Source organism: Salmo trutta, chromosome 28, assembly GCF_901001165.1.
Source record: "Salmo trutta chromosome 28, fSalTru1.1, whole genome shotgun sequence".
In the NCBI taxonomy this organism is placed as follows: Eukaryota; Metazoa; Chordata; class Actinopteri; order Salmoniformes; family Salmonidae; genus Salmo; species Salmo trutta.
This window is the reverse complement of record NC_042984.1, coordinates 12,299,849-12,325,954: the sequence shown is the minus strand read 5'-3', so window position 1 is coordinate 12,325,954 and position 26,106 is coordinate 12,299,849. Positions and strand designations below refer to the sequence as shown.

General features: G+C 42.7%; 2 protein-coding genes and 1 long non-coding RNA gene across 8 annotated transcripts in view; 2 read left to right on the top strand and 1 right to left on the bottom strand.

The window, feature by feature from the left end:
* LOC115165495 (beta-1,4 N-acetylgalactosaminyltransferase 1) overlaps window positions 1-3,954 on the bottom strand; it is a 29,801-nt gene extending 25,847 nt beyond the window's left edge. The window contains exon 1 of one of the 3 annotated variants that reach the window (XM_029718658.1): window positions 3,915-3,954. The gene's annotated coding sequence lies outside the window, so the exon portion shown is untranslated. Of the gene's footprint in view, window positions 1-2,581; window positions 3,473-3,495; window positions 3,698-3,914 lie in introns of those variants that run through there. The other 2 variants (XM_029718657.1, XM_029718659.1) reach the window with 2 other exon arrangements.
* Window positions 3,955-9,531: 5,577 nt separating this feature from the next.
* LOC115165492 (glycoprotein-N-acetylgalactosamine 3-beta-galactosyltransferase 1-B) overlaps window positions 9,532-26,106 on the top strand; it is a 20,450-nt gene continuing 3,875 nt past the window's right edge. Inside the window, exons 1-6 of one of the 3 annotated variants that reach the window (XM_029718653.1) lie at window positions 9,534-9,976; window positions 10,704-10,844; window positions 11,281-11,437; window positions 17,633-17,786; window positions 18,056-18,217; window positions 18,436-18,938. In XM_029718653.1, coding sequence (XP_029574513.1) covers window positions 11,357-11,437; window positions 17,633-17,786; window positions 18,056-18,217; window positions 18,436-18,938 — 900 coding nt within the window. In that variant the 5' untranslated portion in view covers window positions 9,534-9,976; window positions 10,704-10,844; window positions 11,281-11,356. Of the gene's footprint in view, window positions 9,977-10,703; window positions 10,845-11,280; window positions 11,438-17,632; window positions 17,787-18,055; window positions 18,218-18,435; window positions 18,939-26,106 lie in introns of all 3 variants that reach the window. The other 2 variants (XM_029718652.1, XM_029718655.1) reach the window with 2 other exon arrangements.
* Window positions 14,627-17,625, top strand: LOC115165494 (uncharacterized). Of its 2 annotated transcripts, none has more exons than XR_003870184.1 (3): window positions 14,627-16,453; window positions 16,553-16,709; window positions 16,943-17,625. It is a non-coding gene; the product is annotated as an uncharacterized LOC115165494 (long non-coding RNA). The 2 variants fall into 2 exon arrangements; XR_003870183.1 differs by having other exon boundaries at window positions 14,627-16,709; window positions 16,943-17,401; window positions 17,472-17,625.

Here is a 26,106-nt window from a genome sequence, read left to right as displayed (position 1 = left end):
AGCACACGCTCCAGCAGGTATATCTCTCTGGTCACCCCTAAAGCCAACTCCTCCTTTGGTCGTCTCTCCTTCCAGTTCTCTGCTGCCAATGACTGGACAGAACTACAAAAATCTCTGAAACTGGAAACACTTATCTCCCTCACTAGCTTTAAGCACCAGCTATCAGAGCAGCTCACAGATCACTGCACCTGTGATAGCCCATCTATAATTTAGCCCAAACTACTACCTCTTCCCCTACTGTTTTTATTTATTTATTTAGCTCCTTTGCACCCCATTATTTCTACTTTGCACTTTCTTCTACTACAAATCTACCATTCCAGTGTTTTACTTGCTATATTGTATTTACTTTTGCCACCGTGGCCTTTTTGCCTTTACCTCCCTTATCTCACCTCATTTGCTCACATTGTGTATAGACTTATTTTTCTACTGTATTATTGACTGTGTGTTTGTTTTTACTCCATGTGTAACTCTGTGTTGTTGTATGTTGTCGAACTGCTTTGCTTTATCTTGGCCAGGTCGCAATTGTAAATGAGAACTTGTTCTCAACTTGCCTACCTGGTTAAATAAAGGTGAAATAAAATAAATAAATACATTTAAAAAAATACTGTTAAAATGTCATTCCCACCACACATTACCAGCACATAAAGAACTGTGATGGTAAGGACAGAATTTGGTGGTAATGACAAAATATGTTAGTTTATACATTTTTACTTACCTTAAGACCTGAAAAGACAAACACATTACAAAATGAACACTTATTTGCTAAATAAGAGATGTTGTATTATGTTCGGGTGATTGAGTGATTTTTATGTCTATTTATGTGACTTAAAATGATTATTACTGACTTTAATTACTTATTTTAAATGTTTCTATAAGATGCCCCATAAATCAACCAAGGAGAGGACAAGGACATACTTTTGTATATGTAGTGTATGTGGACACCACTTCAAATTAGTGGATCAAATTAGCGGATTCGGCTATTTCAGCCACACCCGTTGCTGAAAGGTGTATAAAATCGAGCACACAGCTATGCAATCTCCATAGACAAACATTGGCAGGAGAATGGTCCACACTGAAGAGCTCAGTGACTTTCAACGTGGCACAGTCATAGGATGCCATCTTTCCAAAAAGTCAGTTAGTCAAATGTCTGCCCTGCTAAAGCTGCCCCGGTCAACTGTAAGTGCTGTTATTGTGAAGTGGAAACGTCTGGGAGCAACAACGGCTCATCCACGAAGTGGTAGGCCACACAAGCTCACAGAACGTAACTGCTGAGTGCTGAAGCGTGTAGTGCATAAAAATCATCTGTCCTACGTTTCGTAGAGGAGGAATAATGGTCTGGGGCTGTTTTTCATGGTTTGTGCTAGGCCCATTAGTTCTAGTGAAAGGAAATCTTAACTCTACAGCATACAATGACATTCTAGATGATTCTGTGCTTCCAACTTTGTAGCAACAGTTTTGGGGAAGGCCCTTTACTGTTTCAGCATGACAATACCCCCATGCACAAAGCCAGATCCATACAGAAATGGTTTGTTGAGATCGGTGTGGAAGAACTTGACTGGCCTGCACAGAGCCCTGACCTCAACCCCATTGAACAGCTTTGGGATGAATTGGAAGGAATGGTCTGTTCTATATCTTCAATAAAATTAAGCATGTACAACAATGACATTAAAATGTTTAATGGTATTTTTCATCATTTGTTTTATATAAAATGTCATTTCCACTACACTCTGCCATTACCACAATAGTACATATTTTTGAGGCCAATGTGTATTAAGTTACAATTGATATTGATGATTTTTCCTATTTGTGAACCTTATATGCTAGTTCTTAAGATAATTTCTAAAGTAATGTAACATATTACGATTTTGATGTGGTAAATACATGTTTCTGAGTATCATCAAGGCATTTATGTTCTCAGCCACTATTAGATCTTGTTTCCAGACAGAGTGAAGAAAATATTCAGATAGATAAAAAGCACTTTCAACAGGTTTCATTTTCCAAAACATTGAACATCCAAAAGCGCGCGTATTAGCAAAATTGACCATACAGAAACAGGATATAGCTAACATTCCACCCCTTGTACTCTTTGTCGTATGCCAAAGATGTTTAGCGTGACAGGGGTGACAAGGAGTGGCATGATAGCTAAACAGACTGCTACCCATGCCTATGAGCCGTTCCGGCTCAAGACTACTTACTTAAATGCTTAATTAGAGCTTAGCCTAAATACTGTTTCACCTGTATGTGCCCACTCTGTTTAGTTAATTTGCTATTTTATTATATTCTGTTTTAGAGCTTGACTGAATAAAGATCTGTGGATTACACAGCCATTTATTTCTCCGAAATAATGACACCTGACATTAACAGTCACTAATATTTGTATCAGAAATAAACTGTCACTGGTGTTGTCACTTCTAATGGGAAAGGGTCATCATATTTTACAGGGCCATATATGAAATTACATATATGGTATGACATTGGCAGTGTCAACGTGACATTAAGATTCAAACGACAGCTGCGCCGTAGGCTATTACAGATAACAAATATAGTTTGTATAGTGGACTAGAAGAGAGTCAGTACGCACCCAAATATAACACTTCAATGTAGGTCTATTTACACTCAAACACACGCGTATAGTGTAGTACACCTAAGACTCAAGAAGGCATAATGGAACAAAACATGCAATTTAATCTTATTGTACTAATAGTCGTTGTCAATGTTTAAACAACTAGTCAAATTTAGTTGATCAATATTTAATCAAGATAAAATGTAAAAAAAATAAATAATATCTTATCGTGTGACAGGAGAGAAAGATCTTTGTTCAATATTTGCTCAATAACCACGTATCCATCCAGTTTTTATGCGAGTGAAGTCATCCCATATATAAAAAAAACATGACGGCTGCGACTATGTTTGTTCATTCGATATGCTGAGATCTTTTGCTATTGGTAAATTGAATTATGCCACAAACAGCGGTGGAAACGCCTTTATGAGCAAATATTGATATAATAACCATAATATCGTTGTAAAATTGAAGTCACGCTATGATATAGTGTGTGGTCCTTCCTCTACGACTTGGGAAACCATGCAGTTTATTAATGAAATCATTTATGATGAATTTCACAGGGTGTTGAAAGTGCACGGTGATCTTGATGCTCTTTTCCAATAGCCTAAACATCTAGGGTCTGATTCTGGTGACATGATAATCGACTCTTGACAGCTTTGACAAATAAAAATCGCTCTTATCTATAATAATTTATTCTTGTAGATCAGCCTACACGCACTGTATCTACCGGCTGTTGCCTAGAGCGCACATAAACATTTCTTATTTAGGGCAACATTTAAAAAAAAAAACTATCCGTAGAGTTGAAAATGTGATGCAAACACATTGAACGTCGCAAAAAGGAATGGACATATTTAAAGTAGCATAGTCTAATAGGCTAAAGTGTTACCATCGAATAGGCACACTTCGATAATTCAGATGCAGTAGAAACGTACCTGTCAAAATTGTTTCATTTAGGTGCTGCTGTCACAGTTTGAGGTGCGTGCCCTTTCAAATATAGTTGTAGAAGGCAATCTGCTCAAAGTCTAAACTTCAGTTAGTGCTAAACGCGGCTGCTAGAATCTTGGCTAGAAGCTACAAAATTTATCAAATTACTCCTGTGCTAGCCTCTCTACACTGGCTTCCCGTTAAGGCAAGGGCTGATTTCAAGGTTTTACTGCTAACCTACAAAGCATTGCTCCTACCTATCTTTCCGATTTGGTCCTGCCTTACATACCTACACGTATGCTACGGTCACAAGACGCAGGCCTCCTTACGGTCCCTAGAATTTCTAAGCAAACAGCTGGAGGGCTTTGCTTAGAAATTGGAGGGCTTTCTCCTATGGAGCTTCATTTTCATGGAATGTTCTGCTTACCCATGTGAGAGACGCAGACTCGGTCTCAACCTTTAAGTCTTTATTGAAGACTCATCTCTTCAGTGGGTCCTATGATTGAGTGTAGTCTGGCCCAGGAGTGTGAAGGTAAACGGAAAGGCACTGGAGCAACGAACCACCCTTGCTGTCTCTGCCTGGCCGGTTCCCCTCTTTCCACTGGGATTCTCTGCCTCTAACCCTATTACAGGGGATGAGTCACTGGCTTACTGGTGCTCTTTCATGTCGTCCCTAGGAGGGGTGCGTCACTTGAGTGGGTTGAGTCACTGACGTGATCTTCCTGTCCGGGTTGGCTCCCCCGTTGGGTTGTGCCATGGCGGAGATCTTTGTGGGCTATGCTCGGCCTTGTCTCAGGATGGTAAGTTGGTGGTTGAAGATTTCCCACTAGTGGTGTGGGGGCTGTGCTTTGGCAAAGTGGGTGGGGTTATATCCTGTCACTTTGGCCCTGTCCATGGGTATCATCGGATTGGGCCACAGTGTCTCCCAACCCCTCCTGTCTCAGCCTCCAGTATTTATGCTGCAGTAGTTTATGTGTCGGGGGGCTAGGGTCAGTCTGGTATATCTGGAGTATTTCTGCTGTCTTATCCGGTGTCCTATGTGAATTTAAGTATGCTCTCTCTAATTCTTTCTCTATTTCTCTTTTTCTTTCTTTCTTTCTTTCTTTCTCTCTCTTTCTCGGAGGACCTGAGCCCTAGGACCATACCTCAGGACTACCTGGCCTGATGACTCCTTGCTGTCCCCAGTCCACCTGGCCGTGCTGCTGCTCCAGTTTCAACTGTTCTGCCTGCGGCTATGGAACCCTGATCTGTTCACCGGATGTGCTACCTGTCCCAGACCTGCTGTTTTCAACTCTCTAGAGACAGGAGGAGCGGTAGAGATACTCTGAATGATCGGCTATGAAAAGTCAACTGACATTTACTCCTGAGGTGCTGACCTGTTGTACCCTCGACAACCACTGTGATTATTATTATTTGACCATGCTGGTCATCTATGAACATTTGAGCATCTTGGCCATGTTCTGTTATAATCTCCACCCGGCACAGCCAGAAGAGGACTGGCCACCCCTCACAGCCTGGTTCCTCTCTAGGTTTCTTCCTAGGTTCTGGCCTTTCTATGGAGCTTTTCCTAGCCACTGTGCTTCTACACCTGCATTGCTTGCTGTTTGGGGTTTTATGCTGGGTTTCTGTACAGCACTTTGAGATATCAGCTGATGTAAGAAGGGCTTTAAAATACATTTGATTTTGATTTTGATTTGTATTGACTCAGTTACACCAGCTCTGTCAGGAGGAATGGGCCAAAATGCACCAAACTTATTGTTGGAAGCTTGTGTAAGGCTACCTGAAACGTTTGACCCAAGTTTAACAATTTAATGGCAATGCTACCAAATACTAATTGAGTGCATGTAAACTTCTGACCCACTGGGAATGTGATGAACAAAATAAAAGCTGAAATAAATCATTGTCTCTACTATTATTCTGACATTTCACATTCTTAAAATAAAGTGGTGATCCTAACTGACCTAAGACATGGAATTTGTACTCTGATTAAATGTCAGGAATTGTGAAAAACTGAGTTTAAATGTTTTTGGCTAAGGTGTATGTAAACTTCCGACTTCAACTGTACCTGGACTTCAGCATCTGAGCAGACTAGCAGACAGAGCGCCATTCTAGCGGAATAGCACATATTGTTAATTATTTACTCAGGTGTGGCATTTGCACTCATAAAACGCCTACATTAACTAACTGTATGATAGTATATTATGTAGCATGGGGGTACAAGTATGTTTAACTAACATTCCACTCCTTGTACTCCATGCGCCAAAGATGTGGCAAGACACTGTAGCTAAACAGATTAGTACCCAGAATGCATTATTGTACATTACCTTGTGCAAGGATTTGCTAAAAAAAATTATAATCTGAAAACTGGAAACTCAGAATGGCATGCCTTGAAATATTTAATTTGAGAGAGAGCATTTACCTCAATGATAAGAATACGAATAATGATAATATTAATTGATTGAATACATAACGTTTTTTTATCCGGTCTCGAATTCATTACCTGCTAATTCACATTTGTAGGTCATGTTTGTATTGTTCCCTTTTCCTCTTATCAGACAATACTTGACTTTCAATTAGTAAAAGATTTGAAACTTTATAGGTTCTATAATGTGGCCTTATCAAGACTCCAGATATCAAGGATTTGGGGGCATTAAGGTTATCTACTTATAGACAATAATAAGAAACCTTCTTACTTTGCTAGGGGGGCATCTATTGGCCAAAATTGATATGGACTCAACGAGCATGTTCTGCATTTAAAAAAAACACATTCAAACACATAGGTACACCTGCTGATGTGAAGGGTACATACATACACCCACATTTACTGTAAAAGGTTTCAATAAATGTTACTACCATATATGTCATTTATTTTGTCATATTTTAAAGGGTTTTGTACCTTGACCTCCTCACATGGCATGTATTGGTAAATATTTAACTGAGATTGTGCCTCAATTGTGTGAGTGCGTGCACACGTGCGTGCGTGTGTCTAATAGAACAATATTTCCTAATCTCAGTCCACATAGGCTAGCCAGGCACTGCCTGTTTGCTGTCCCTTCATACAAGTTTAGTCTAGAAGCCTATTACCTTAAAAAAAACATCATATATGCAAAGTGGAGGCTTTTGAACTGAAGAGGACATGCTAAAAAAATAAAAATATTGATAAAGGCACGCACAGTCAAAGTTTTCCAATAATTTTAATCAATGAAATACCTACATTTATTTAGAAGAATATGACTTTTAATTATTTAACAAGATTAGTAGCCTACACTGCGTATCTTTATAGGCCTATGTGTCTGCAGTTATAGCTAGGCCTTTATAGCCCACTAAGAACTTCTGGGTAAATAACTGCAGCCTGGTAGTATTTGCACAATTCTAACTACTTTGGTATAATTTACAGAACCAGTCAAAAGTTTGGACACACCTACTCATTAAAGGGATTATCTTTATTTTTGCTATTTTCTACATGAAAACTATGAAATAACACATATGGAATCATGTAGTAACCAAAAACGTGTAAACAAATCAAAATCTATATTATATTTGAGATTCTTCGAAGTAGCCGCTCTTTGCCTTGATGACAGCTTTGCACACTCTTGGCATTCTCTCAACCAGCATCATGAGGTAGTCACCTGGAATGCATTTCAATTAACAGGTGTGCCTTGTTAAAAGTTAATTTGTGGAATTTCTTTCCTTCTTAATGTGTTTGAGCCAATCAGTTGTGTTGTGACAAGGTAGGGTTGGTATACAGAAGATAGCCCTTTTTGGTAAAAGACCAAGTCCATATTATGGCAAGAACAGCTCAAATAAGCAAAGAGAAACGACAGTTCGTCATTACTTTAAGACATGAAGGTCAGTCAATCCGGGAAATTTCAAGAACTTTGAAAGTTTCTTCAAGTGCAGTCGCAAAAACCATCAAGTGCTATGATGAAACTAGCTCTCATGAGGACTGCCACAGGAAAGGAAGACCCAGAGTTACCTCTGCTGCAGAGAAAAAGTTAATTAGAGTTACCAGCCTCAGAAATTGCAGCCCAAATAAACATTTCACAGAGTTTAAGTAACAATCACATCTCAACATCAACTGGTCAGAGGAGACTGCGTGAATCAGGCTTTCATGGTTGAATTGCTGCAAAGAAACCCCTATTAAAAGACACCAGTAACAAGAAAAGACTTGCTTGGGCCAAGAAACAAAAGCAATGGACACTAGACTGGTGGAAATCTGTCCTTTGGTCTGATGAATACAAATTTTAGATTTTGTTTCCAACTGCTGTGTCTTTGTGAGAGGCAGAGTAGGTGAACGGATGATCTCCGCGTGTGTGTTTCCCACCGTGAAGCATGGAGGAGGAGGAGCGATGGTATGGTGGTGGTTTGCTGGTGACACTGTCAGTGATTTATTTAGAATTCAAGGCACACTTAACCAGCATGGCTACCTCAGCATTCTGCAGCGATACTCTATCCCATCTGGTTTGCACTTAGTGGGAGTATCATTTGTTTTTCAACAGGACAATGACCCAACACACCTCCAGGCTGTGTAAGGGCTATTTGACCAAGAAGGAGAGTGATAGAGTGCTGCATCAGATGACCTGGCCTCCACAATCACCCGACCTCAACCCAATTGAGATGGTTTGGGATGAGTTGGACTGCAGAGTGAAAGAAAAGCAGCCAACAAGTGCTCAGCATATGTGAGAAATCCTTCAAGACTGTTGGGAAAGCATTCTAGGTGAAGTTAGTTGAGAGCATGCCAAGAGTGTGCAAAGTTGTCATGACGGCAAAGGGTGGTTACTTTGAAGAATCTCAAATGTAAAATATATTTTGATTGGTTAAGCTTTCTGCCCATATAAGACATGTCTATGTCCTGGGAAATGTTCTTGTTACTTACAACATCATGCTAATCACATTAGTGCACGTTAGCTCAACTGTCCCGGTATAGCGTATTGGGTGGCAGCGTAGTCCAGTGGTTAGAGCATTGCACTAATAAACAAAAGGTTGCAAGATTGAATCCCCGAGATGACAAGGTACAAATCTGTCGTTCTGCCCCTGAACAAGGCAGTTAACCCACCGTTCCTAGGCCGTCATTGAAAATAAGAATTTGTTTTTAACTGACTTGCCTAGTTAAATAAAGGTAAAAAATAAATAGGGACACCGATCCCATAGATGCACTTTTTTTGTTACTACATGATTCCTTATGTGTTATTTCATAGTCATTATGTCTTCATTATTCTTCTACAATGTAGAAAATAGTCAAAATAAAGAAAAACCCTTGAATGAGTAGATTTTTTTATAACTTTTGACTGGTTCTGTAAATGATACCAAATTCAGACAGTTAGAATTGTGCAAATACTACCAGGCTGCAGTTATTTACCCAGAAGTTCTGAGTGGGCTATAAAGGCCTAGTTATAACTGCAGACACATAGGCCTATAAAGACACGCAGTGTAGGCTACTAATCTCGTTAAAGTATTTAAAAGTCATATTCTTCTAAATAAATGTAGGTATTTCATTGATTAAAATGACTGGAAAACTTGTGTGAAGCGTTTTATTGTTTTGAATTGTTAGGTACTACTGCACTGTTGGAGCTAGGAACACAAGCATTTTGCTACACCCGCAATTACATCAGCTAAAATATGTGTATGTGACCAGTTGGTAGAGCATGGTGTTTGCAACGCCAGGGTTGTGGGTTTGATTCCCACGGGGGACCAGTACGGAGAAAAACTGTATGAAATGTATGCATTCACTGTAAGTCGCTCTGGATAAGAGTGTCTGCTAAATGACTAAAATGTAAAATGTAATAACATTTTATTGGATTTTATTTTTCAGTTGCTTCCTGCATCCCTAGGCGTATCCTTGTATCTCTATTATTTTATCACATCTGGAACGCACCCAATATACTCAAGAGTATTTATTTTGTATTGTTTTTGGCTTGAACAATGTGAAGCGCAGAATCACTGATCTTCAAATGATCATGCATTGCGAACAAGGTGATGCGCAGATTCACTGATCACTGATCACTGATCACTGTTCACTGTTCACTGATCTGCAAATGGTTGTCCACTGCGAAATAACTAACCCGCAACTAGTTTTTTTAAAAGGGATCTTTACCGAGGCTGCAAAATCTGTAATTCTGCGCAGCGTCTCGCACATTTTGATCCTCTCATTTAGGAGCGTGGTTTCGGGGAGAAGGCGGGCTCTTAGGTCAAACGCGATATTTCCATTTTTCAAATGCCGCGGTTTCGGAGATTACACTGTAATGCTTAAAAATGTGGATTCTACAGTGACGTTAGTCATGGTGTCGTTTATTTTCTGAGCGGTTGTGTACAAAGAGACCTTTACAAACTTCAATACTGGACTGACCCACTGTGTGATGGTGTAATGTTATATGCCGTCCTTTAGTCTCGAATTTCATCCATTTATTGTAGGCTAGGATGCACTCTCAATGTGGAGGTTGCTTTCCATCTTCTCGTCAACAAACTCTGGTCTCTGGTCAACAAACACAGGTAATTATTATATTTTGGGACACAATAACTGATGATAAACATATCAAATGTATTGACGTGGATAGATGATAGCGGTAACACGCGTCACTGTTATGTTGTCGTGATGGTCTCTGTAACATTGTATCAATTTATCTTCTCCAGTCATTAGGACTAGTCCACATTCTCACCCACCAGGAGATTAGGCTAGGGAAGACACGGGGTAGCTTGCAAACTGTAGTATACAATGTTACCATTGTGTCATTGTGTTTAGACATGTTTTGCAGTGCAGTACAGCAGGCAGCAGAGGGGGTACAGACAGTGTAACCTACCCTGTCTGTTAAGGGGTTATATAAGCTTGGCCTATTTAGTGTAAATAATTAACTTCCTGGTTCATGATTAGAGGTCTCTAACCTCCATATGTGCTAAAGTGAGCTTTTTTATCTGAAAACTATGGTGGCAAGGGTCTCTGTAGTTCCATTGCACGTCTGAAATGTCTTTTGAAATTTCACTTCTAGTCAATGGACCGGATTCTAGTAAACTGGCCACTCCTGTTTGCGCTTTCACTCCTGTAGTTTCACTCTCATCTAAAATAAATTAATCCAACAAGAGCGTATACCTGGGTGATAAGATTGCATGGACTCAAGTTTCCCGTACTGCACGTCTGAAATGTCTTTTGAAATTTCACTTCTAGTCAATGGACCGGATTCTAGTAAACTGGCCACTCCTGTTTGCGCTTTCACTCTTGTAGAGCATATACCTGGGTGATAAGATTGCATGGACTCAAGATTCCCGTACTGGGCATACTCCATTGTTATCGGCCAACTGGTTTCTCTAGACAAAGACTACAGATCAAGGTTCCTGACTTGGCCTCCAGTGTGTACTTTCACAGGTAGCTGGGCTGAGCTGTCATGGTTCATGCAAGACAAACAATTTACTACTTTAAGGATCGTTCCGCCACTTTTCAACCTTATATTCATTATCTTCAGCACAATAGGGCAGGGTTAAAAGTAAGAAAATCACTGTTATTGAAATGTTTAAACTTTTGATGATGTCATCCGGTAAAACTTTTTAATTTGAATTTTTTCTACAAAATGTAGAAATGCACCGTTTTCACATACACATGTATGTGCACACTGGCATTGTGCTGGAGAGTTGGAAAAGGAGGTTTAAAAGTGGTGGAGTTGTCCTTTAAACCATTCAGACATTTATGATTAACGATCATTTGGTTTCTGGCTACGTGAAGGAAACTACTTTTGAAATTATTGTTGCTTCTAGGTGGCTATCTTGTCTGCCTATTCATCCCTACTGTTCTCTTTTAATCTCAGACAGAGATGCTGTGATCATAGTGACAAGGAGGAACTACTAGAGAGGAGGAGAAGGAGAGGGAGGGAGGAGGTCACCATGAAAGGCCTGAGTGGCTCCAGATGCTGCTTCTTCATGGGTTTCTTAGTGGGAACCCTCAGCCTGTACTTCCTGCGCCAGGTGGGTTAAAGGGAAATGGAAACACTAGGCTGCAGAACACCAGCTAACTGTAACTGTAAATCGCCATATTGGCATTGTTACATCATCTGTAGGAGAGTTTTGGATTTCCTGAATTTATTGAGACCATGACCTCTGCGTACATTAATGAGCATTATTTGCTGGTGTCAAACCATAAATGACAACATAATACATATTTTGAAAGCTGAGAAACAGCCCTTTCAAACGATATAACATGCAATACAGATGTAGGATCTTAATTTGAGCTAGTTTGCTACAGCAGGAAAGTAATCCTGCAGCAACAGGACATTTTAATTATTATGTGGATTATAATTAATTAAACATTTTTGTAGAGGTTGACACATTTTACGTTAGGGCAAATCAAGTCTGAAACTTTAGAAGCCCTTTTAAACTTTGAATACACTACAAGTTTTCAGGAAAATTCTCATTAACAAAAGTGATCCAACTAAGATCCTATATATGGAGCACCACATCAATGAAATGGTAATCAGTCAAGAAAAAACACCTGTGAAAATGCGTAACTTATATGCTTTTTCCCCCAAACAACTGCCATTTACACAACTTCCTAATGAATATAAAGAAAAAAGCATATTGATAATTTGAAATCATAATAGTTATAGCTTTCACAGTAAAAGCTATCACTATTATGATTTCAAATTATCAATATGCTTTTTTCTTTAGTTACAGCCGTTTCACTGACTTCTTACACTATTATTACACTGTCCATGCAACTTATTATGTGACATGTTAAGCACATTTTAACTCCTGAACTTTTTAGGCTTGCCATAACAAAGGGGTTGAATAAATAATTGACTCAAGACATTTCAGGTGTTCATTTTTAATTAGTAAAACATTCTAAAAACATAATTCCACTATATCGAGATATGCAGCTATGTAGTTAGCTAGCTATATAGGGATGATACATTTTACTGGTAAAATAGCAATCCTGCAGCAGCCCTCTCTTCTGTATGACTGGCTAGCTAGCAAGCTAGCTTCATATCTTAACTGAATTACTAGCAAGTTCATTTTATCTAGGTCTAGCTCATACCCAATGAAAAATGCTCTTCAAAATGTCAAGTATGAGTATTTTATTTTGTACAGTTATCAATGAAAACATTTACATCAAAAAGACAAGACAAGACAAGAGAAAAGCTAAATCAATTAGGCTAGCTAGCTACCTTGCCTGGTTTTATCTGATTGTCTACTCGGCTTGTTATCAACATTTCATTTCACAGACTTAAATTGGAAATGTAAATATTATAATTTCCAACATAAAAACGAATTGTATACAGTTTCTTAACCTTAGTTGTCCTGATCTAAACCTTTCAGGTCCACTAGAAGCCTCCTGGTGGCAGGATTCACTTTCAGTCTCTGTGCCAAAACTCACATTGTTCAAGATCAGAATACAAAAATAAAGATGTTTATATGTTACAAGCCCATGTTTAGTATTAGTGGATTGAATACATCCCTTTGTTTAGCTTTACTTCCTGAAGTGTTTCCAATATTCTAGTGGCCCTACAGCCCTGTAACTAGTATTCATGTAGCCCTATAGCCCTGTAATTACTATTCAAGTAGCCCTACCTACAGTTGAAGTCGGAGGTTTACATACACCTTAGCCAAATATATTTAAACTTAGTTTTTCACAATTCCTGACATTTAATCAGAGTAAAAATTCCCTGTCTTAGGTCAGTTAGGATCACCACTTTATTTTAAGAATGTGAAACATCAGAATAATAGCAGAGAGAATGATTTCTTACAGCTTCTATTTCTTTCATCACATTCCCAGTGGGTCAGAAGTTCACATACACTCAATTAGTATTTGGTAACGTTGCCTTTAAATTGTTTAACTTGGGTCAAATGTTTCAGGTAGCCTTCCACAAGCTTTCCACAATAAGTTGGGTGAATTTTGGCCCATTCCTCCTGACAGAGTTGGTGTAACTGAGTCAGTTTTGTAGCCCTCCTTGCTCGCACATGCTTTTTCAGTTCTGCCCACAAATTTTCTATAGGATTGAGGTCAGGGCTTTGTGATGGCCACTCCAATACCTTGACTTTGTTGTCCTTAAGCCATTTTGCCACAACTTTGGACGTATGCCTGGGGTCATTGTCCATTTGGAAGACCCATTTGCGACCAAGATTTAACTTCCTAACTGATGTCTTGAGATGTTGCCTCAATATATCCACGTTATTTTCCTTCCTCATGAAGCCATCTATTTTGAAAGTGCACCAGTCCCTCCTGCAGCAAAGCACCCCCACAACATGATGCTGCCATCCCCGTGCTTCACGGTTTGGATGGTGTTCTTCGGCTTACAAGCCTCCCCCTTTTTCCTCCAAAAATAACAATGGTCATTATGGCCAAACATTTCTATTTTTGTTTCATCAGACCAGAGGATATTTCTTCAAAAAGTACAATCTTTGTCCCCATGTGCAGTTGCAAACCGAAGTCTGGCTTTTTTTTGCCGGTTTTGGAGCAGTGGCTTTTTCCTTTCAGATTATGTCGATATAGGACTTGTTTTACTGTGGATATAGATACTTTTGTACCTGTTTCTTCCAGCATCTTCACAAGGTCCTTTGCTGTTGTTTTGGGATTGCTTTGCACTTTTCGCACCAAAGTACGTTAATCTCTAGGAGACAGAACGCGTCTCCTTCCTGAGTGGTATGACGGCTGTGTGGGCCCATGGTGTTAATACTTGCGTACTATTGTTTGTGCAGATGAACGTAGTACCTTCAGGCCTTTTGGAAATTGCTTCCAAGGATGAACCAGACTTGTGGAGGTCTACAATTTTTTTTCTGAGGTCTTGGCTGATTTCTTTTGATTTTCCCATGATGTCAAGCAAAGAGGCACTGAGTTTGAAGGTAGTCCTTGAAATACATCCACAGGTACACCTCCAATTGACTCAAATTATGTTAATTAGCAGAAGCTTCTAAAGCCATGACATCATTTTCTGGAATTTTCCAAGTTGTTTAAAGGCACAGCCAACTTAGTGTATGTAATCTTCTGAACCACTGGAATTGTGATACAATGAATTATAAGTGAAATAATCTGTCTAAGCAATTGTTGGAAAAATGACTTGTGTCATGCACAAAGTAGATATCTTAACCGACTTGCCAAAACTATAGTTTGTTAACAAAATATTTGTGGGAGTGGTTGAAAAACTAGTTTTAATGACTCCAACCTAAGTGTATGTAAACTTCTGACTTCAACTGTATACACTTGTAATTACTCTTCAGGTAACTCTAAAGACCTGTAATTACTGTTAAGGTAGCCCTATACACCTGTAATTACTATTCAGGTAACCCTATACACCTGTAATTACTATTCAGGTAGGCCTAATTACTATTCAGGTAGCCCAATACACCTGCAATTAATATTCAGGGAGCCATATACACATGTAATTAATATTCAGGGAGCCATACCTATACACCTGTAACTAGTCAGGTAGCCCTACCTATACACCTGTAATTACTAGTCAGGTAGCCATACCTATACACCAGTAATTACTAGTCAGGTAGCCTTATCTATACACCTGTAATTACTAGTCAGGTAGCCCTACCTATACACCTGTAATTACTAGTCAGGTAGCCATACCTGTACACCTGTAATTACTAGTCAGGTAGCCCTACCTATACACCTGTAATGACTAGTCAGGTAGCCCTACCTATACACCTGTAATTACTAGTCAGGTAGCCATACCTGTACACCTGTAATTACTAGTCACGTAGCCATACCTATACACCTGTAATGACTAGTCAGGTAGCCCTACCTATACACCTGTAATTACTAGTCAGGTAGCCATACCTATACACCAGTAATTACTAGTCAGGTAGCCTTATCTATACACCTGTAATTACTAGTCAGGTAGCCCTACCTATACACCTGTAATTACTAGTCAGGTAGCCATACCTGTACACCTGTAATTACTAGTCAGGTAGCCCTACCTATACACCTGTAATGACTAGTCAGGTAGCCCTACCTATACACCTGTAATTACTAGTCAGGTAGCCATACCTGTACACCTGTAATTACTAGTCACGTAGCCATACCTATACACCTGTAATTACTAGTCAGGTAGCCTTATCTATACACCTGTAATTACTAGTCAGGTAGCCATACCTGTACACCTGTAATTACTAGTCACGTAGCCATACCTATACACCTGTAATTACCAGTCAGGTAGCCCTACTTATAGACCTGTAATTGCTTGTCAGGTAGCCATACCTATACACCTGTAATTACTAGTCAGGTAGCCATACCTATACACCTGTAATTACTAGTCAGGTAGCCATACCTATACACCTGTAATTACTAGTCACGTAGCCATACCTATACACCTGTAATTACTAGTCAGGTAGCCCTACCTATACACCTGTAATTGCTTGTCAGGTAGCCATACCTATACACCTGTAATTACTAGTCAGGTAGCCATACCTATACACCTGTAATTACTAGTCAGGTAGCCATACCTATACACCTGTAATTACTAGTCACGTAGCCATACCTATACACCTGTAATTACTAGTCAGGTAGCCCTACCTATACACCTGTAATTGCTTGTCAGGTAGCCATACCTATACACCTGTAATTACTAGTCAGGTAGCCATACCTATACACCTGTAATTACTAGTCAGGTAGCCATACCTATACACCTGTAATTACTAGTCAGGTAGCCATACACCTGTAATTACTAGTCAGGTAGCCCTACACCTGTAATTACTAGTCAGGTAGCCCTACACGTGTAATTACTAGTCAGGTAGCCATACACCTGTAATTACTAGTCAGGTAGCCATACACCTGTAATTACTAGTCAGGTAGCCCTACACCTGTAATTACTAGTCAGGTAGCCCTACACCTGTAATTACTAGTCAGGTAGCCCTTCCTTTACACCTGTAATTACCATCCAGGTAGAACTACCGATACACCTGTAATTGCCATTCAGGTAGCCTTATCTATACACCTGTAATTACTAGTCAGGTAGCCCTACACCTGTAATTGCTAGTCAGGTAGCCATACCTATACACCTGTAATTACTAGTCAGGTAGCCATACACCTGTAATTGCTAGTCAGGTAGCCATACCTATACACCTGTAATTACTAGTCAGGTAGCCATACCTATACACCTGTAATTACTAGTCAGGTAGCCATACACCTGTAATTGCTAGTCAGGTAGCCATACCTATACACCTGTAATTACTAGTCAGGTAGCCATACACCTGTAATTACTAGTCAGGTAGCCCTACACCTGTAATTGCTAGTCAGGTAGCCCTTCCTTTACACCTGTAATTACCATCCAGGTAGAACTACCGATACACCTGTAATTGCCATTCAGGTAGCCTTATCTATACACCTGTAATTACTAGTCAGGTAGCCCTACACCTGTAATTGCTAGTCAGGTAGCCATACCTATACACCTGTAATTACTAGTCAGGTAGCCATACACCTGTAATTGCTAGTCAGGTAGCCATACCTATACACCTGTAATTACTAGTCAGGTAGCCATACCTATACACCTGTAATTACTAGTCAGGTAGCCATACACCTGTAATTGCTAGTCAGGTAGCCATACCTATACACCTGTAATTACTAGTCAGGTAGCCATACACCTGTAATTACTAGTCAGGTAGCCCTACACCTGTAATTACTAGTCAGGTAGCCCTACACCTGTGATTACTAGTCAGGTAGCCCTTCCTTTACACCTGTAATTACCATCCAGGTAGAACTACCGATACACCTGTAATTGCCATTCAGGTAGCCTTATCTATACACCTGTAATTACTAGCGAGGTAGCCATACACCTGTAATTGCCATTCAGGTAGCCTTATCTTACACCTGTAATTACTAGTCAGGTAGCCATACCTATACACCTGCAATTACCATTCAGGTAGCACTACCTATACACCTGTAATTACCATTCAGGTAGCCCTACCTATACACCTGTAATTGCCATTCAGGTAGCCTTACCTATACACCTGTAATTACCATTCAGGTAGCCCTACCTATACACCTGTAATTGCCATTCAGGAACCTTACCTATACACCTGTAATTACGGTACTCTCTCCTTGCATTGTTGTTACTGTTTACTGTACCTACTGTATTTTGTATGCCTGCTATGGTATTATGATGTTATCAGTCAGTAAACTTAATTGAACTTGAATCACGTCATCTTTATTTGTAAAAACAGGTGTGGTTCGAGATGGGCATGGAGCCCGCTGTGCTGGGAGAGGGCCAGGACAGCTTAGTAGCAGCGTTGGCGAAGGAGAGACAGGCTAGTGACAGTAATAACTGGAGGATGGAAGGAGCACCCCTCATCAACCTCAACCACCCACACCACACAGGTACACAGGCCCAATAAGACACAGGACCTCTTCAGGTTAAAGGAAATGAATTTCCTCCGAAGTTTCTCATAAATCTGTGTGGAAGTATGAAAGGTGTGTGTTGTGTATTTTAATATAGAAAATAGACCTCTTGGCTGCCACAAAGACACTTCATTATTGAAATAGGCTCTTTCCTAAACATCCATACATCTCCCCATGGAAATATGAATACTATACAGTGTCTCTCTTCCATCAATTAAAGTTGTTTCTAATTTGTCTATGGTTTTCAGGTGAGGACAGTCGCGTGGCAGATGAGCTGTACCGGAAGGTGCGCATCCTGTGCTGGGTGATGACTGGTCCCAGTAACCTGCAGACCAAGGCCCGCCACGTAAAGGCCACCTGGAGCCGCCACTGCAACGTGGTGGTCTTCATGAGCTCTATCGACGACCCAGGTAGGTACCCAGCCAGGTAGCCTAGAGGGCAGAGAGGTGGGCTGGTTCGAGGGTGGCCGGTTCGAATCCCATGACCAATGGTAAAAATCTGGTTGAAAGTATCCTAGATGCTGTCTCCTGCTGTTGTGCCCTTGAGCAAGGCACTTAACCCTAACTGCTCTCAATCCAGTGTTGGTGAAATGTAGGAAAATTGGCAATAAAGCATTCTTCTTCTCCAGACTTCCCCACAGTGGGGCTCGGCACGGGGGAGGGCCGCGACCAGCTTTACTGGAAGACCATCCGGGCCTTCCACTACGCCCTGGAGCATCATGGGAATGATGCCGACTGGTTCCTCAAGGCGGACGACGACACCTTCGTAGTGGTGGACAACCTCCGCTGGGTCCTGTCCAATCACACGCCCGAGGAGCCCCTCTACTTTGGCAAGCGCTTCAAGCCCTACGCAAAGCAGGGGTACATGAGTGGCGGAGCGGGATATGTGTTGAGCAAAGAAGCTCTCAGGAGGTTCGTGGAGGGGTTCAAGACCAAGGTGTGTACCCATACCACCTCTGTGGAGGACTTGGCTCTGGGACAGTGTCTGGAGAAGATGGGTGTTCGGGCTATGGACTCGAGGGATACGCTGCAACGGGAGACGTTTCATCCGTTTGTTCCCGAGCATCATCTGACAGGGAAGTTCTCCAAGAGCTTCTGGTACTGGAGTTACTGCTACTACCCCATCGTAGAGGTCTGTCTTGTTGTTCTTACTTGTTGGCTTTCAGTTTCACAGATTATTGAAGTGGAACTGACAATGTTTTAACTACTTTGCAGATATGAAACAAATAGACAATCATAATATCAAATTCCCACTTTATGCTACAAAACCAACTTTATAAGAGGTTTTAAGAATAGGGTCTATTTGACTCAACATTCAACATTCCAAGCTAAAAACACGGCGCCTAACATTAGTTAGATAGCTAGCTAGCTGTTAGGAGGATGTCATGTCATTGGAGGAGTGGGTGAGTGACTGGCTTATTCCCCACACATCATTTTTCGGTTGCTATACACAGCTAGTGATGCAGGTGTCATTTGGTTAGCTAGCAAGAACTTGAACGACTGTTATCCAGGTAGCATATCTTTTGCGTTCGCAAATTCACTCTGGCTATTTACCCCAATTTCAGAGCACTCTCGTCTGAGTGTGCCAGGGTGCAGAATAACAGATGAATTTAGCAACACCCGCTGAATATGACCGGTGTTAGTAAACATAGGCAAAACAATAGATAGTCACGAACGCTCTAGATAACATGTAAACAAGGTGCAGAAGAACGAGTAGGCCCCATCGTTTTGATGGCCAACTACTTGAAAAAGTTTCAGAGGGTTTATCAAATGTTCCTTCGTTAAATTTTAGCTCAACTTGACCTGGCTAGCATTAGTTGTTGAGCTTGTTGTGGTTGTTTGATCAATAGGACTGTAAAGTTCCCAAAAGTTAGAGGACTCCCATGTGATATTGACATATTTGCAGAAATCCATTCAGGTGTATTTTGTGGCTTTTAGCGAATGTGTTCTAATGATCTAAAGTTGTGCAGTTGCAATGAAGAATGTGAATGATGACAGGCCGGTGTGGCAATGGCTTGTTTGCATAAAGGCCTACTGTAGCTCTGATTGGCTATGGTGCACTGGTCTACATAGACTGGATGAGACAGATGTTTTATTTACTGCAGTGTTTATTAATTGTCCAAATGTACTGCCGCTTTCTCACTCTATATTGCTATAGAATTTTCAGAAATGCCTTAGTATACGTAACTCCCAAACATTCCAAAAATGTATGAAAATGTGAAAATGATCGCTTGTCCGATATATATATATATATATTTTACGATTTCAGCTAATGGAATGGCATCAAACACATGGAAACTATGTTTGATGTATTTTATACTATTCCCCCTATTCCGCCCCAGCCATTACCATGAGCCCGTCCTCCCCAATTAAGGTTCCACCAACCTCCTGTGACACCGATTTGTTTTTGGTCTATTAAAGGATGCAGGTAGGGCATCGTTTGACCAGGGCGTCACAGTCTTATACAAACCCTCTTGGTGCAATATATGGTATATTTACATTTATTTTCAATGAACAAACAGCCTGAATATAAACTACATATTAAGTAAAGGATATCTCACAGTGAATGACAACATTAATGAATGTTGGTTCTACTTCATACCTTTCAGACCGTCAGTATCGTTGGAAGTATGGATTATATCCCTTGTGCTACGTGCAGGTCCAGTAATAATAACAACAAAGTCACGCTGGTGACGTGACAGCGTGGGAGGACGTGCCCCCACGGTTCATATAAAACCATACGTCAGACCACACACTGTGTCTTATTTCTTCTTGCAAAGTTAGCTTAGCCATATCACGCAAGTTGACTGCTCCACTGCTCCTGTTTTTTTCGGATTGCATCTTCCCATGTAGCGGTACGATAAGCTAAACTCTATGTGAGTTGTGTGTACTGTCGGTCTGTCACCAACAGCCTGTGTGACCTGTGGGTCAGAGTGCGAAATTCGCCCTCCAAGGCTGTGTGACAGGTCTCCCCTACCTATCCCTTTTATCTGAGGATATTTGGCTTCCTTGTCTTGTGCGGATTTAGCCCACCTGCTAGGGTGTGTCATTTAGCAGACATTTTAGTCATTTAGCAGACGCTCTTATCCAGAGCAACTTACAGTAGTGAATGCATACATTTCATACAATTTCATACATATCATACATTTTTTTTTTCTGTGCTGGCCCCCCGTGGGAAACGAACCCACAACCCTGGTGTTTCAAACACCATGCTCTACCAACTGAGCTACAGGGAAGGCTGTGTGTGTTGGTCACCGCACTCCGATGCTAACCTTGTCAAGATATCCTCCACTGCTGTGCTCATTATCGAGGCCACGACTATTTATAACTCAAACTGGTCACTTCCCGAGATAACCGCGTCCAGAAAGGTTGTTAGCCTAGTCAGCTATAAGACGTGAGATTCGGATTGCCTCCCCTAGGCATCCCTCTCCCTTGGTACACTATATTACCAAAAGTATGTGAACACCTGGTCATCAAACATCTCATTCCAAAATCATGGCATTAATATGGAGTTCGTCCCCTCCTTTGCTGCTATAACAGCCTCCACTCTTCTGGGAAGTCTTTCCACTAGATGTTGAAACATTGCTGCGGGGACTTGCTTCCATCCAGCCTCAAGAGCATTAGTCAGGTCGGGCACTGATGTTGGTTGATGTAAGGAAATTCTGCCTTATGTGCACACAAGTGACCACAGGAAACTTCTTTGATCAGAGGTTAGTTTGTTTAATAAGGATTGCAAGCCGGATTGCAACCCGGAGTATACACTTACAGTAATTTGCAAGTAACACACTCAGCACAAAATATGGTGTTTTCCCTTTTTATCCCCTACTGAGGATCACCCCGACCAGGGTGATGTCCCTTAACTTTAATACCATATAAGCTCATAATTAATAGTTGCTAATACAAAGATGTCTATGCTAGGTGGAGTTCAGTTTATTGTTATTTGCAGTTAGTTTCCCAATCCTTCTTCCTTCTATTGCTATCATGTGCTAGCAGAAGTAAGACTGGAGCATAGTATCAACAGGAACTGAAAGTATAGTTTCAACACACAGAAATCTGACTTTTGTACAGTTGACCTTTTCATGCACTTACAAAGTCTCTACCACTGATTCTTAATCTCAAGCTAAAGCAAAACATTAATCATTGTACTTTTGGAATTACAGGTGTTCCTATAATGTACAGATATGATAAAATTCATTTCAGTGATTAGACCTGGCTCGCAGTCAGCCTTCCAATTCATCCCAAAGGTGTTCGATGAGGTGCAGGCCAGTCAAGTTCTTTCACACCGATCTCGACAAACTATTTTTGTATGGACCTCACTTTGTGCACGGGGGGGCATTGTCATGCTGAAATAGGAAAGGGCCTACGCTAAACTGTTGCCACAAAGTTGGAAGCACAGAATCGTCTAGAATGTCATTGTATGCTGTAGCGTTAGGATTTCCCTTCACTGGAACTAAGAGGCCTAGCCCAAACCATGAAAAACAGCCCCAGACCATTATTTCTCCTCCACCAAAATGTACAGTTGGCACCATGCATTGGGGCAGGTAGCGTTTTCCTGGCATCCGCCAAACCCGGATTTGCCCTTCGGACTGCCAGATGGTCCAGCTACTCATTGGACCCTATGATCACTCGGCTACGCATGCCTCTCCCTAATGTCAATATGCCTTGTCCATTGCTGTTTTGGTTATTGATTATTGTCTTATTTCACTGTAGAGCCTCCAGCCAAGCTCAATATGCCTCAGCTAACCCTCTTGTCCCACCTCCCACAATGCGGTAACCTCACCTGGTTTTATTGATGTCTCTAGAGACAATACCCCTCTCATCGTCACTCAATGCCTAGGTTTACCTCCACTGTATTCACATCCTACCATACCTTTGTCTGTACATTATGCCTTAAATCTATTCTACCGCGCCCAGAAACGCGCTCCTTTTACTCTCTGTTCCGAACGTACTAGACGACCAGTTCTTATAGCCTTTAGCCGTACCCTTATCCTACTCCTCCTCTGCTCCTCTGGTGATGTAGAGGTTAATCCAGGCCCTGCAGTGCCTAGCTCCACTCCCATTCCCCAGATGCTCTCATTTGTTGACTTCTGTAACCGTAAAAGCCTTGGTTTCATGCATGTTAACATTAGAAGCCTCCTCCCTAAGTTTGTTTTATTCACTGCTTTAGCACACTTTGCCAACCTGGATGTCCGTTCCGTAGACTCTAGGCTGGGGAGCGTCGCTGGAGCCTCCTGGCTGAGGAGCGTCGCTGGAGCCTCCGGGCTGAGGAGCGTCGCTGGAGCCTCCGGGCTGAGGAGCGTCGCTGGAGCCTCCGGGCTGAGGAGCGTCGCTGGAGCCTCCGGGCTGAGGAGCGTCGCTGGAGACTCCGGGCTGAGGAGCGTCACTGGAGACTCCGGGCTGAGGAGCGTCACTGGAGACTCCGGGCTGAGAAGTGTCGCTGGAGACTCCGGGCTGGGGAGCGTCGCTGGAGACTCCGGGCTGGGGAGCGTCGCTGGAGACTCCGGACTGGAGAGCGTCGCTGGAGGCTGCAGACTGGAGAGCGTCGCTGGATGCTGCAGACTGGAGAGCGTCGCTGGATGCTGCCGACTGGAGTGTGTCGCTGAAGGCTGCAGACTGGAGAGCGTCGCTGGAGGCCGAGTACTTACAGCAGGCACTGGCTGTACCGGGTTATGGAGGCGCACTGGAGGGTGAGTGCGCGGAGCAGGAACAGGACGTACTGGACTTGGCAGGCGCACCAGAGGCCTGATGCGTGGGGCTGGCTTAGGAGGCGCCAGACTAGTAACACGCACCTCAGGGCTAGTGCGGGGAGCAGGAACAGGACATACTGGACTGGGCAGGCGCACTAGAGGCCTGATGCGTGGGGTTGGCTTTGGAGGCACCAGACTAGTGACACGCATCTCAGGGCTAGTGCGAGGAGCAGGAACAGGACGTACTGGACTGGGCAGGCGCACTAGAGACCTGATGCGTGGGGCTGGTTTTGGAGGCGCCAGACTAGTAACACACACCTCAGGGCTAGTGCGGGGAGCATGAACAGGGTAAACTGGACTGAGGAGATGCACTGGTGGCCAGATGCGCTGCGCCGGCGCACTTATCCCTGGCTGCCGGCCAACTCTCGCCCGGCAATGCTGCGGAGCCCTTATTGGCCGTACCGGACTGTGCATGCGTTTGGGCGACACCGTGCACATTTCTGCATAACAAGGTGCTTGCTTGATCCGTCGCTCTCCATAATAAGCACGGGGAGTTGGCTCAGGTCTCCACTCTGACTCTGCCCAACTCCCCGTGTGCCCCCCAAATTGTTTGGGGGGGGATGCCTCTCGGCCTCATGTTGCTCCCTTACTTTCCTCTCCCAGAAACGTTGTTCTGCCTTTGCTGCCTCCAGTTCCTCCTTCGGTCACCGGTACTCCCCAGCCTGGCTCCATGGACCCTTGCCATCAAGGATCTCCTCCCACGTCCATGACTCCAAATATCTCTCCTGCTGCTCCTTCTTCCGCTGCTTGGTCCTTTTTTGGTGGTGGGTGGTTCTGTCATAGGCGTCGTAAGGATTGGACCAAGGCGCAGCAGGTAAAGTGCTCACCTTAGTTCTTTATTAAAGAAAACACTTAAACAAAATAAACTGACGACAAAAACAGTCCAGTAAGGTGCACAGACTATACTAGAAACAACCACCCACAAAACACAAGAGAAAACAAACCCAACTAAATATGGCCTCCAATTAGAGACAACGACAACCAGCTGCCTCTATTTGAAGGTCATTGCCAAAAACCCAACATAGAAATAGAAAACTAGATAAACACATAGAAATAGAAAATATAGAACATAAACCAAAAACACCGAACCACACAAAACAAACACCCCCTGCAACGCCCTGACCAAACTACAATGACAAATAACCCCTTTTACTGGTCAGGACGTGACAGCATCACCATGATGCTGGGCATGCATGACTGTTTCTCTTGTGGAGCTGAACTACAAATAGAAGATGGTCATGATCTGTGCCCCGCCTGCCTAGGCATTGGCCACCTGCGTGAGGCCCTTACTGACTCCTGCATTAACTGCACCATCCTTCCTGTGAAGGTGAGGGAGGTGTGGCTAGCCAGAGTTGAGGGCCTGGTTTTCACAGATAATTTACCAGTGTCCGGCGTTGTTCGCCAGGACCCACCCAGGGCCACCAAAAGAGGGAAATCCCACAAAACCGATGGTGCCCCCTGAGATAGAGCAGCTAAAAATGATTTTGCCTTCCTTCGAGCCCCCTGAGTCGGGGCCCAATAGCACTCCCTCCAGAGGACTCAGATAGCCTTGACGATGACCTGCTTTCCACTCGGGCATCCAACCGGCACTTTACTGACCAGGATGATGAAAAGCCCAACATGGCGAAGGGGGTGCCAACCAGTGTTGTGGACCCATTCAGTCTCAACGCTAAAGATGGGTCAGAGGAGTCATTCCGAGGCTCTGATCACACTGAGTCAGAAGAAAGCTCTGCCTCACTACGCGCTGTCCTGTCCTGTGTACTGCCTTAGCTAACCTAGAGCTTGAGGACCCTCAAGCCACAGCTCCTGCAGCTAACCTGTTCTTTAAGAAGGCCCCAGCAGCTACACCATTCATTGTGCTACCTTCACTGGCTTTTTTTATGGGGCTTCAGAGATGCTGGGCCGACCTGCGGGCTCTCGCCCACCATGGCAAGGATAGTTGGACGCTATCTGCCATGTGCGACTCAAAACAACATGGGCTGGACCATATGCCTAAAGTGGATGAATGCATAGCAGAGCTGATGCTCTCCCCAGATGAAGCCCTGAAGGATGACACCTGCTGCCCCAGACGTCAGTGCAGGGCCACAAAGGAGCTACTGTCATGAGCCTACGACACAGCGGCCCGCATGGCCCACATTGAGAACTCTCTCTCGGTGCTTACGCTAGCACAGAACAGGATGCTCCATTCGGAGCATGCAGACCTGGACCTCTGCAAACTGAATGATGCATCTCTTCAAGTGTTTGCGTTCATGACCAGAGAGCTAGGCAGACTGATGTCCACCCTAGTGGTGACTCGTCGCCAGGTCTGGCTCGCCCAAGCCCCAATGTCCAATGACTCCAGACGGATGCTGAGAAATCTCTCAGTGGTCCACGTACTGTTCTTCAGCCCCGTGGCTGAGAGGTTCATTGAAGGTAGAAAACAGCTGAGTCAGGCTACACCGCTGTGGAACTCACAGCCCAGAAACCAGGCATCACAGAGTCATGGCAGAGAGAGGCCTGACGCATGTGAACCTCGCTGCTCTCACACGCCCTTGACCATACCATCAGCCTAAC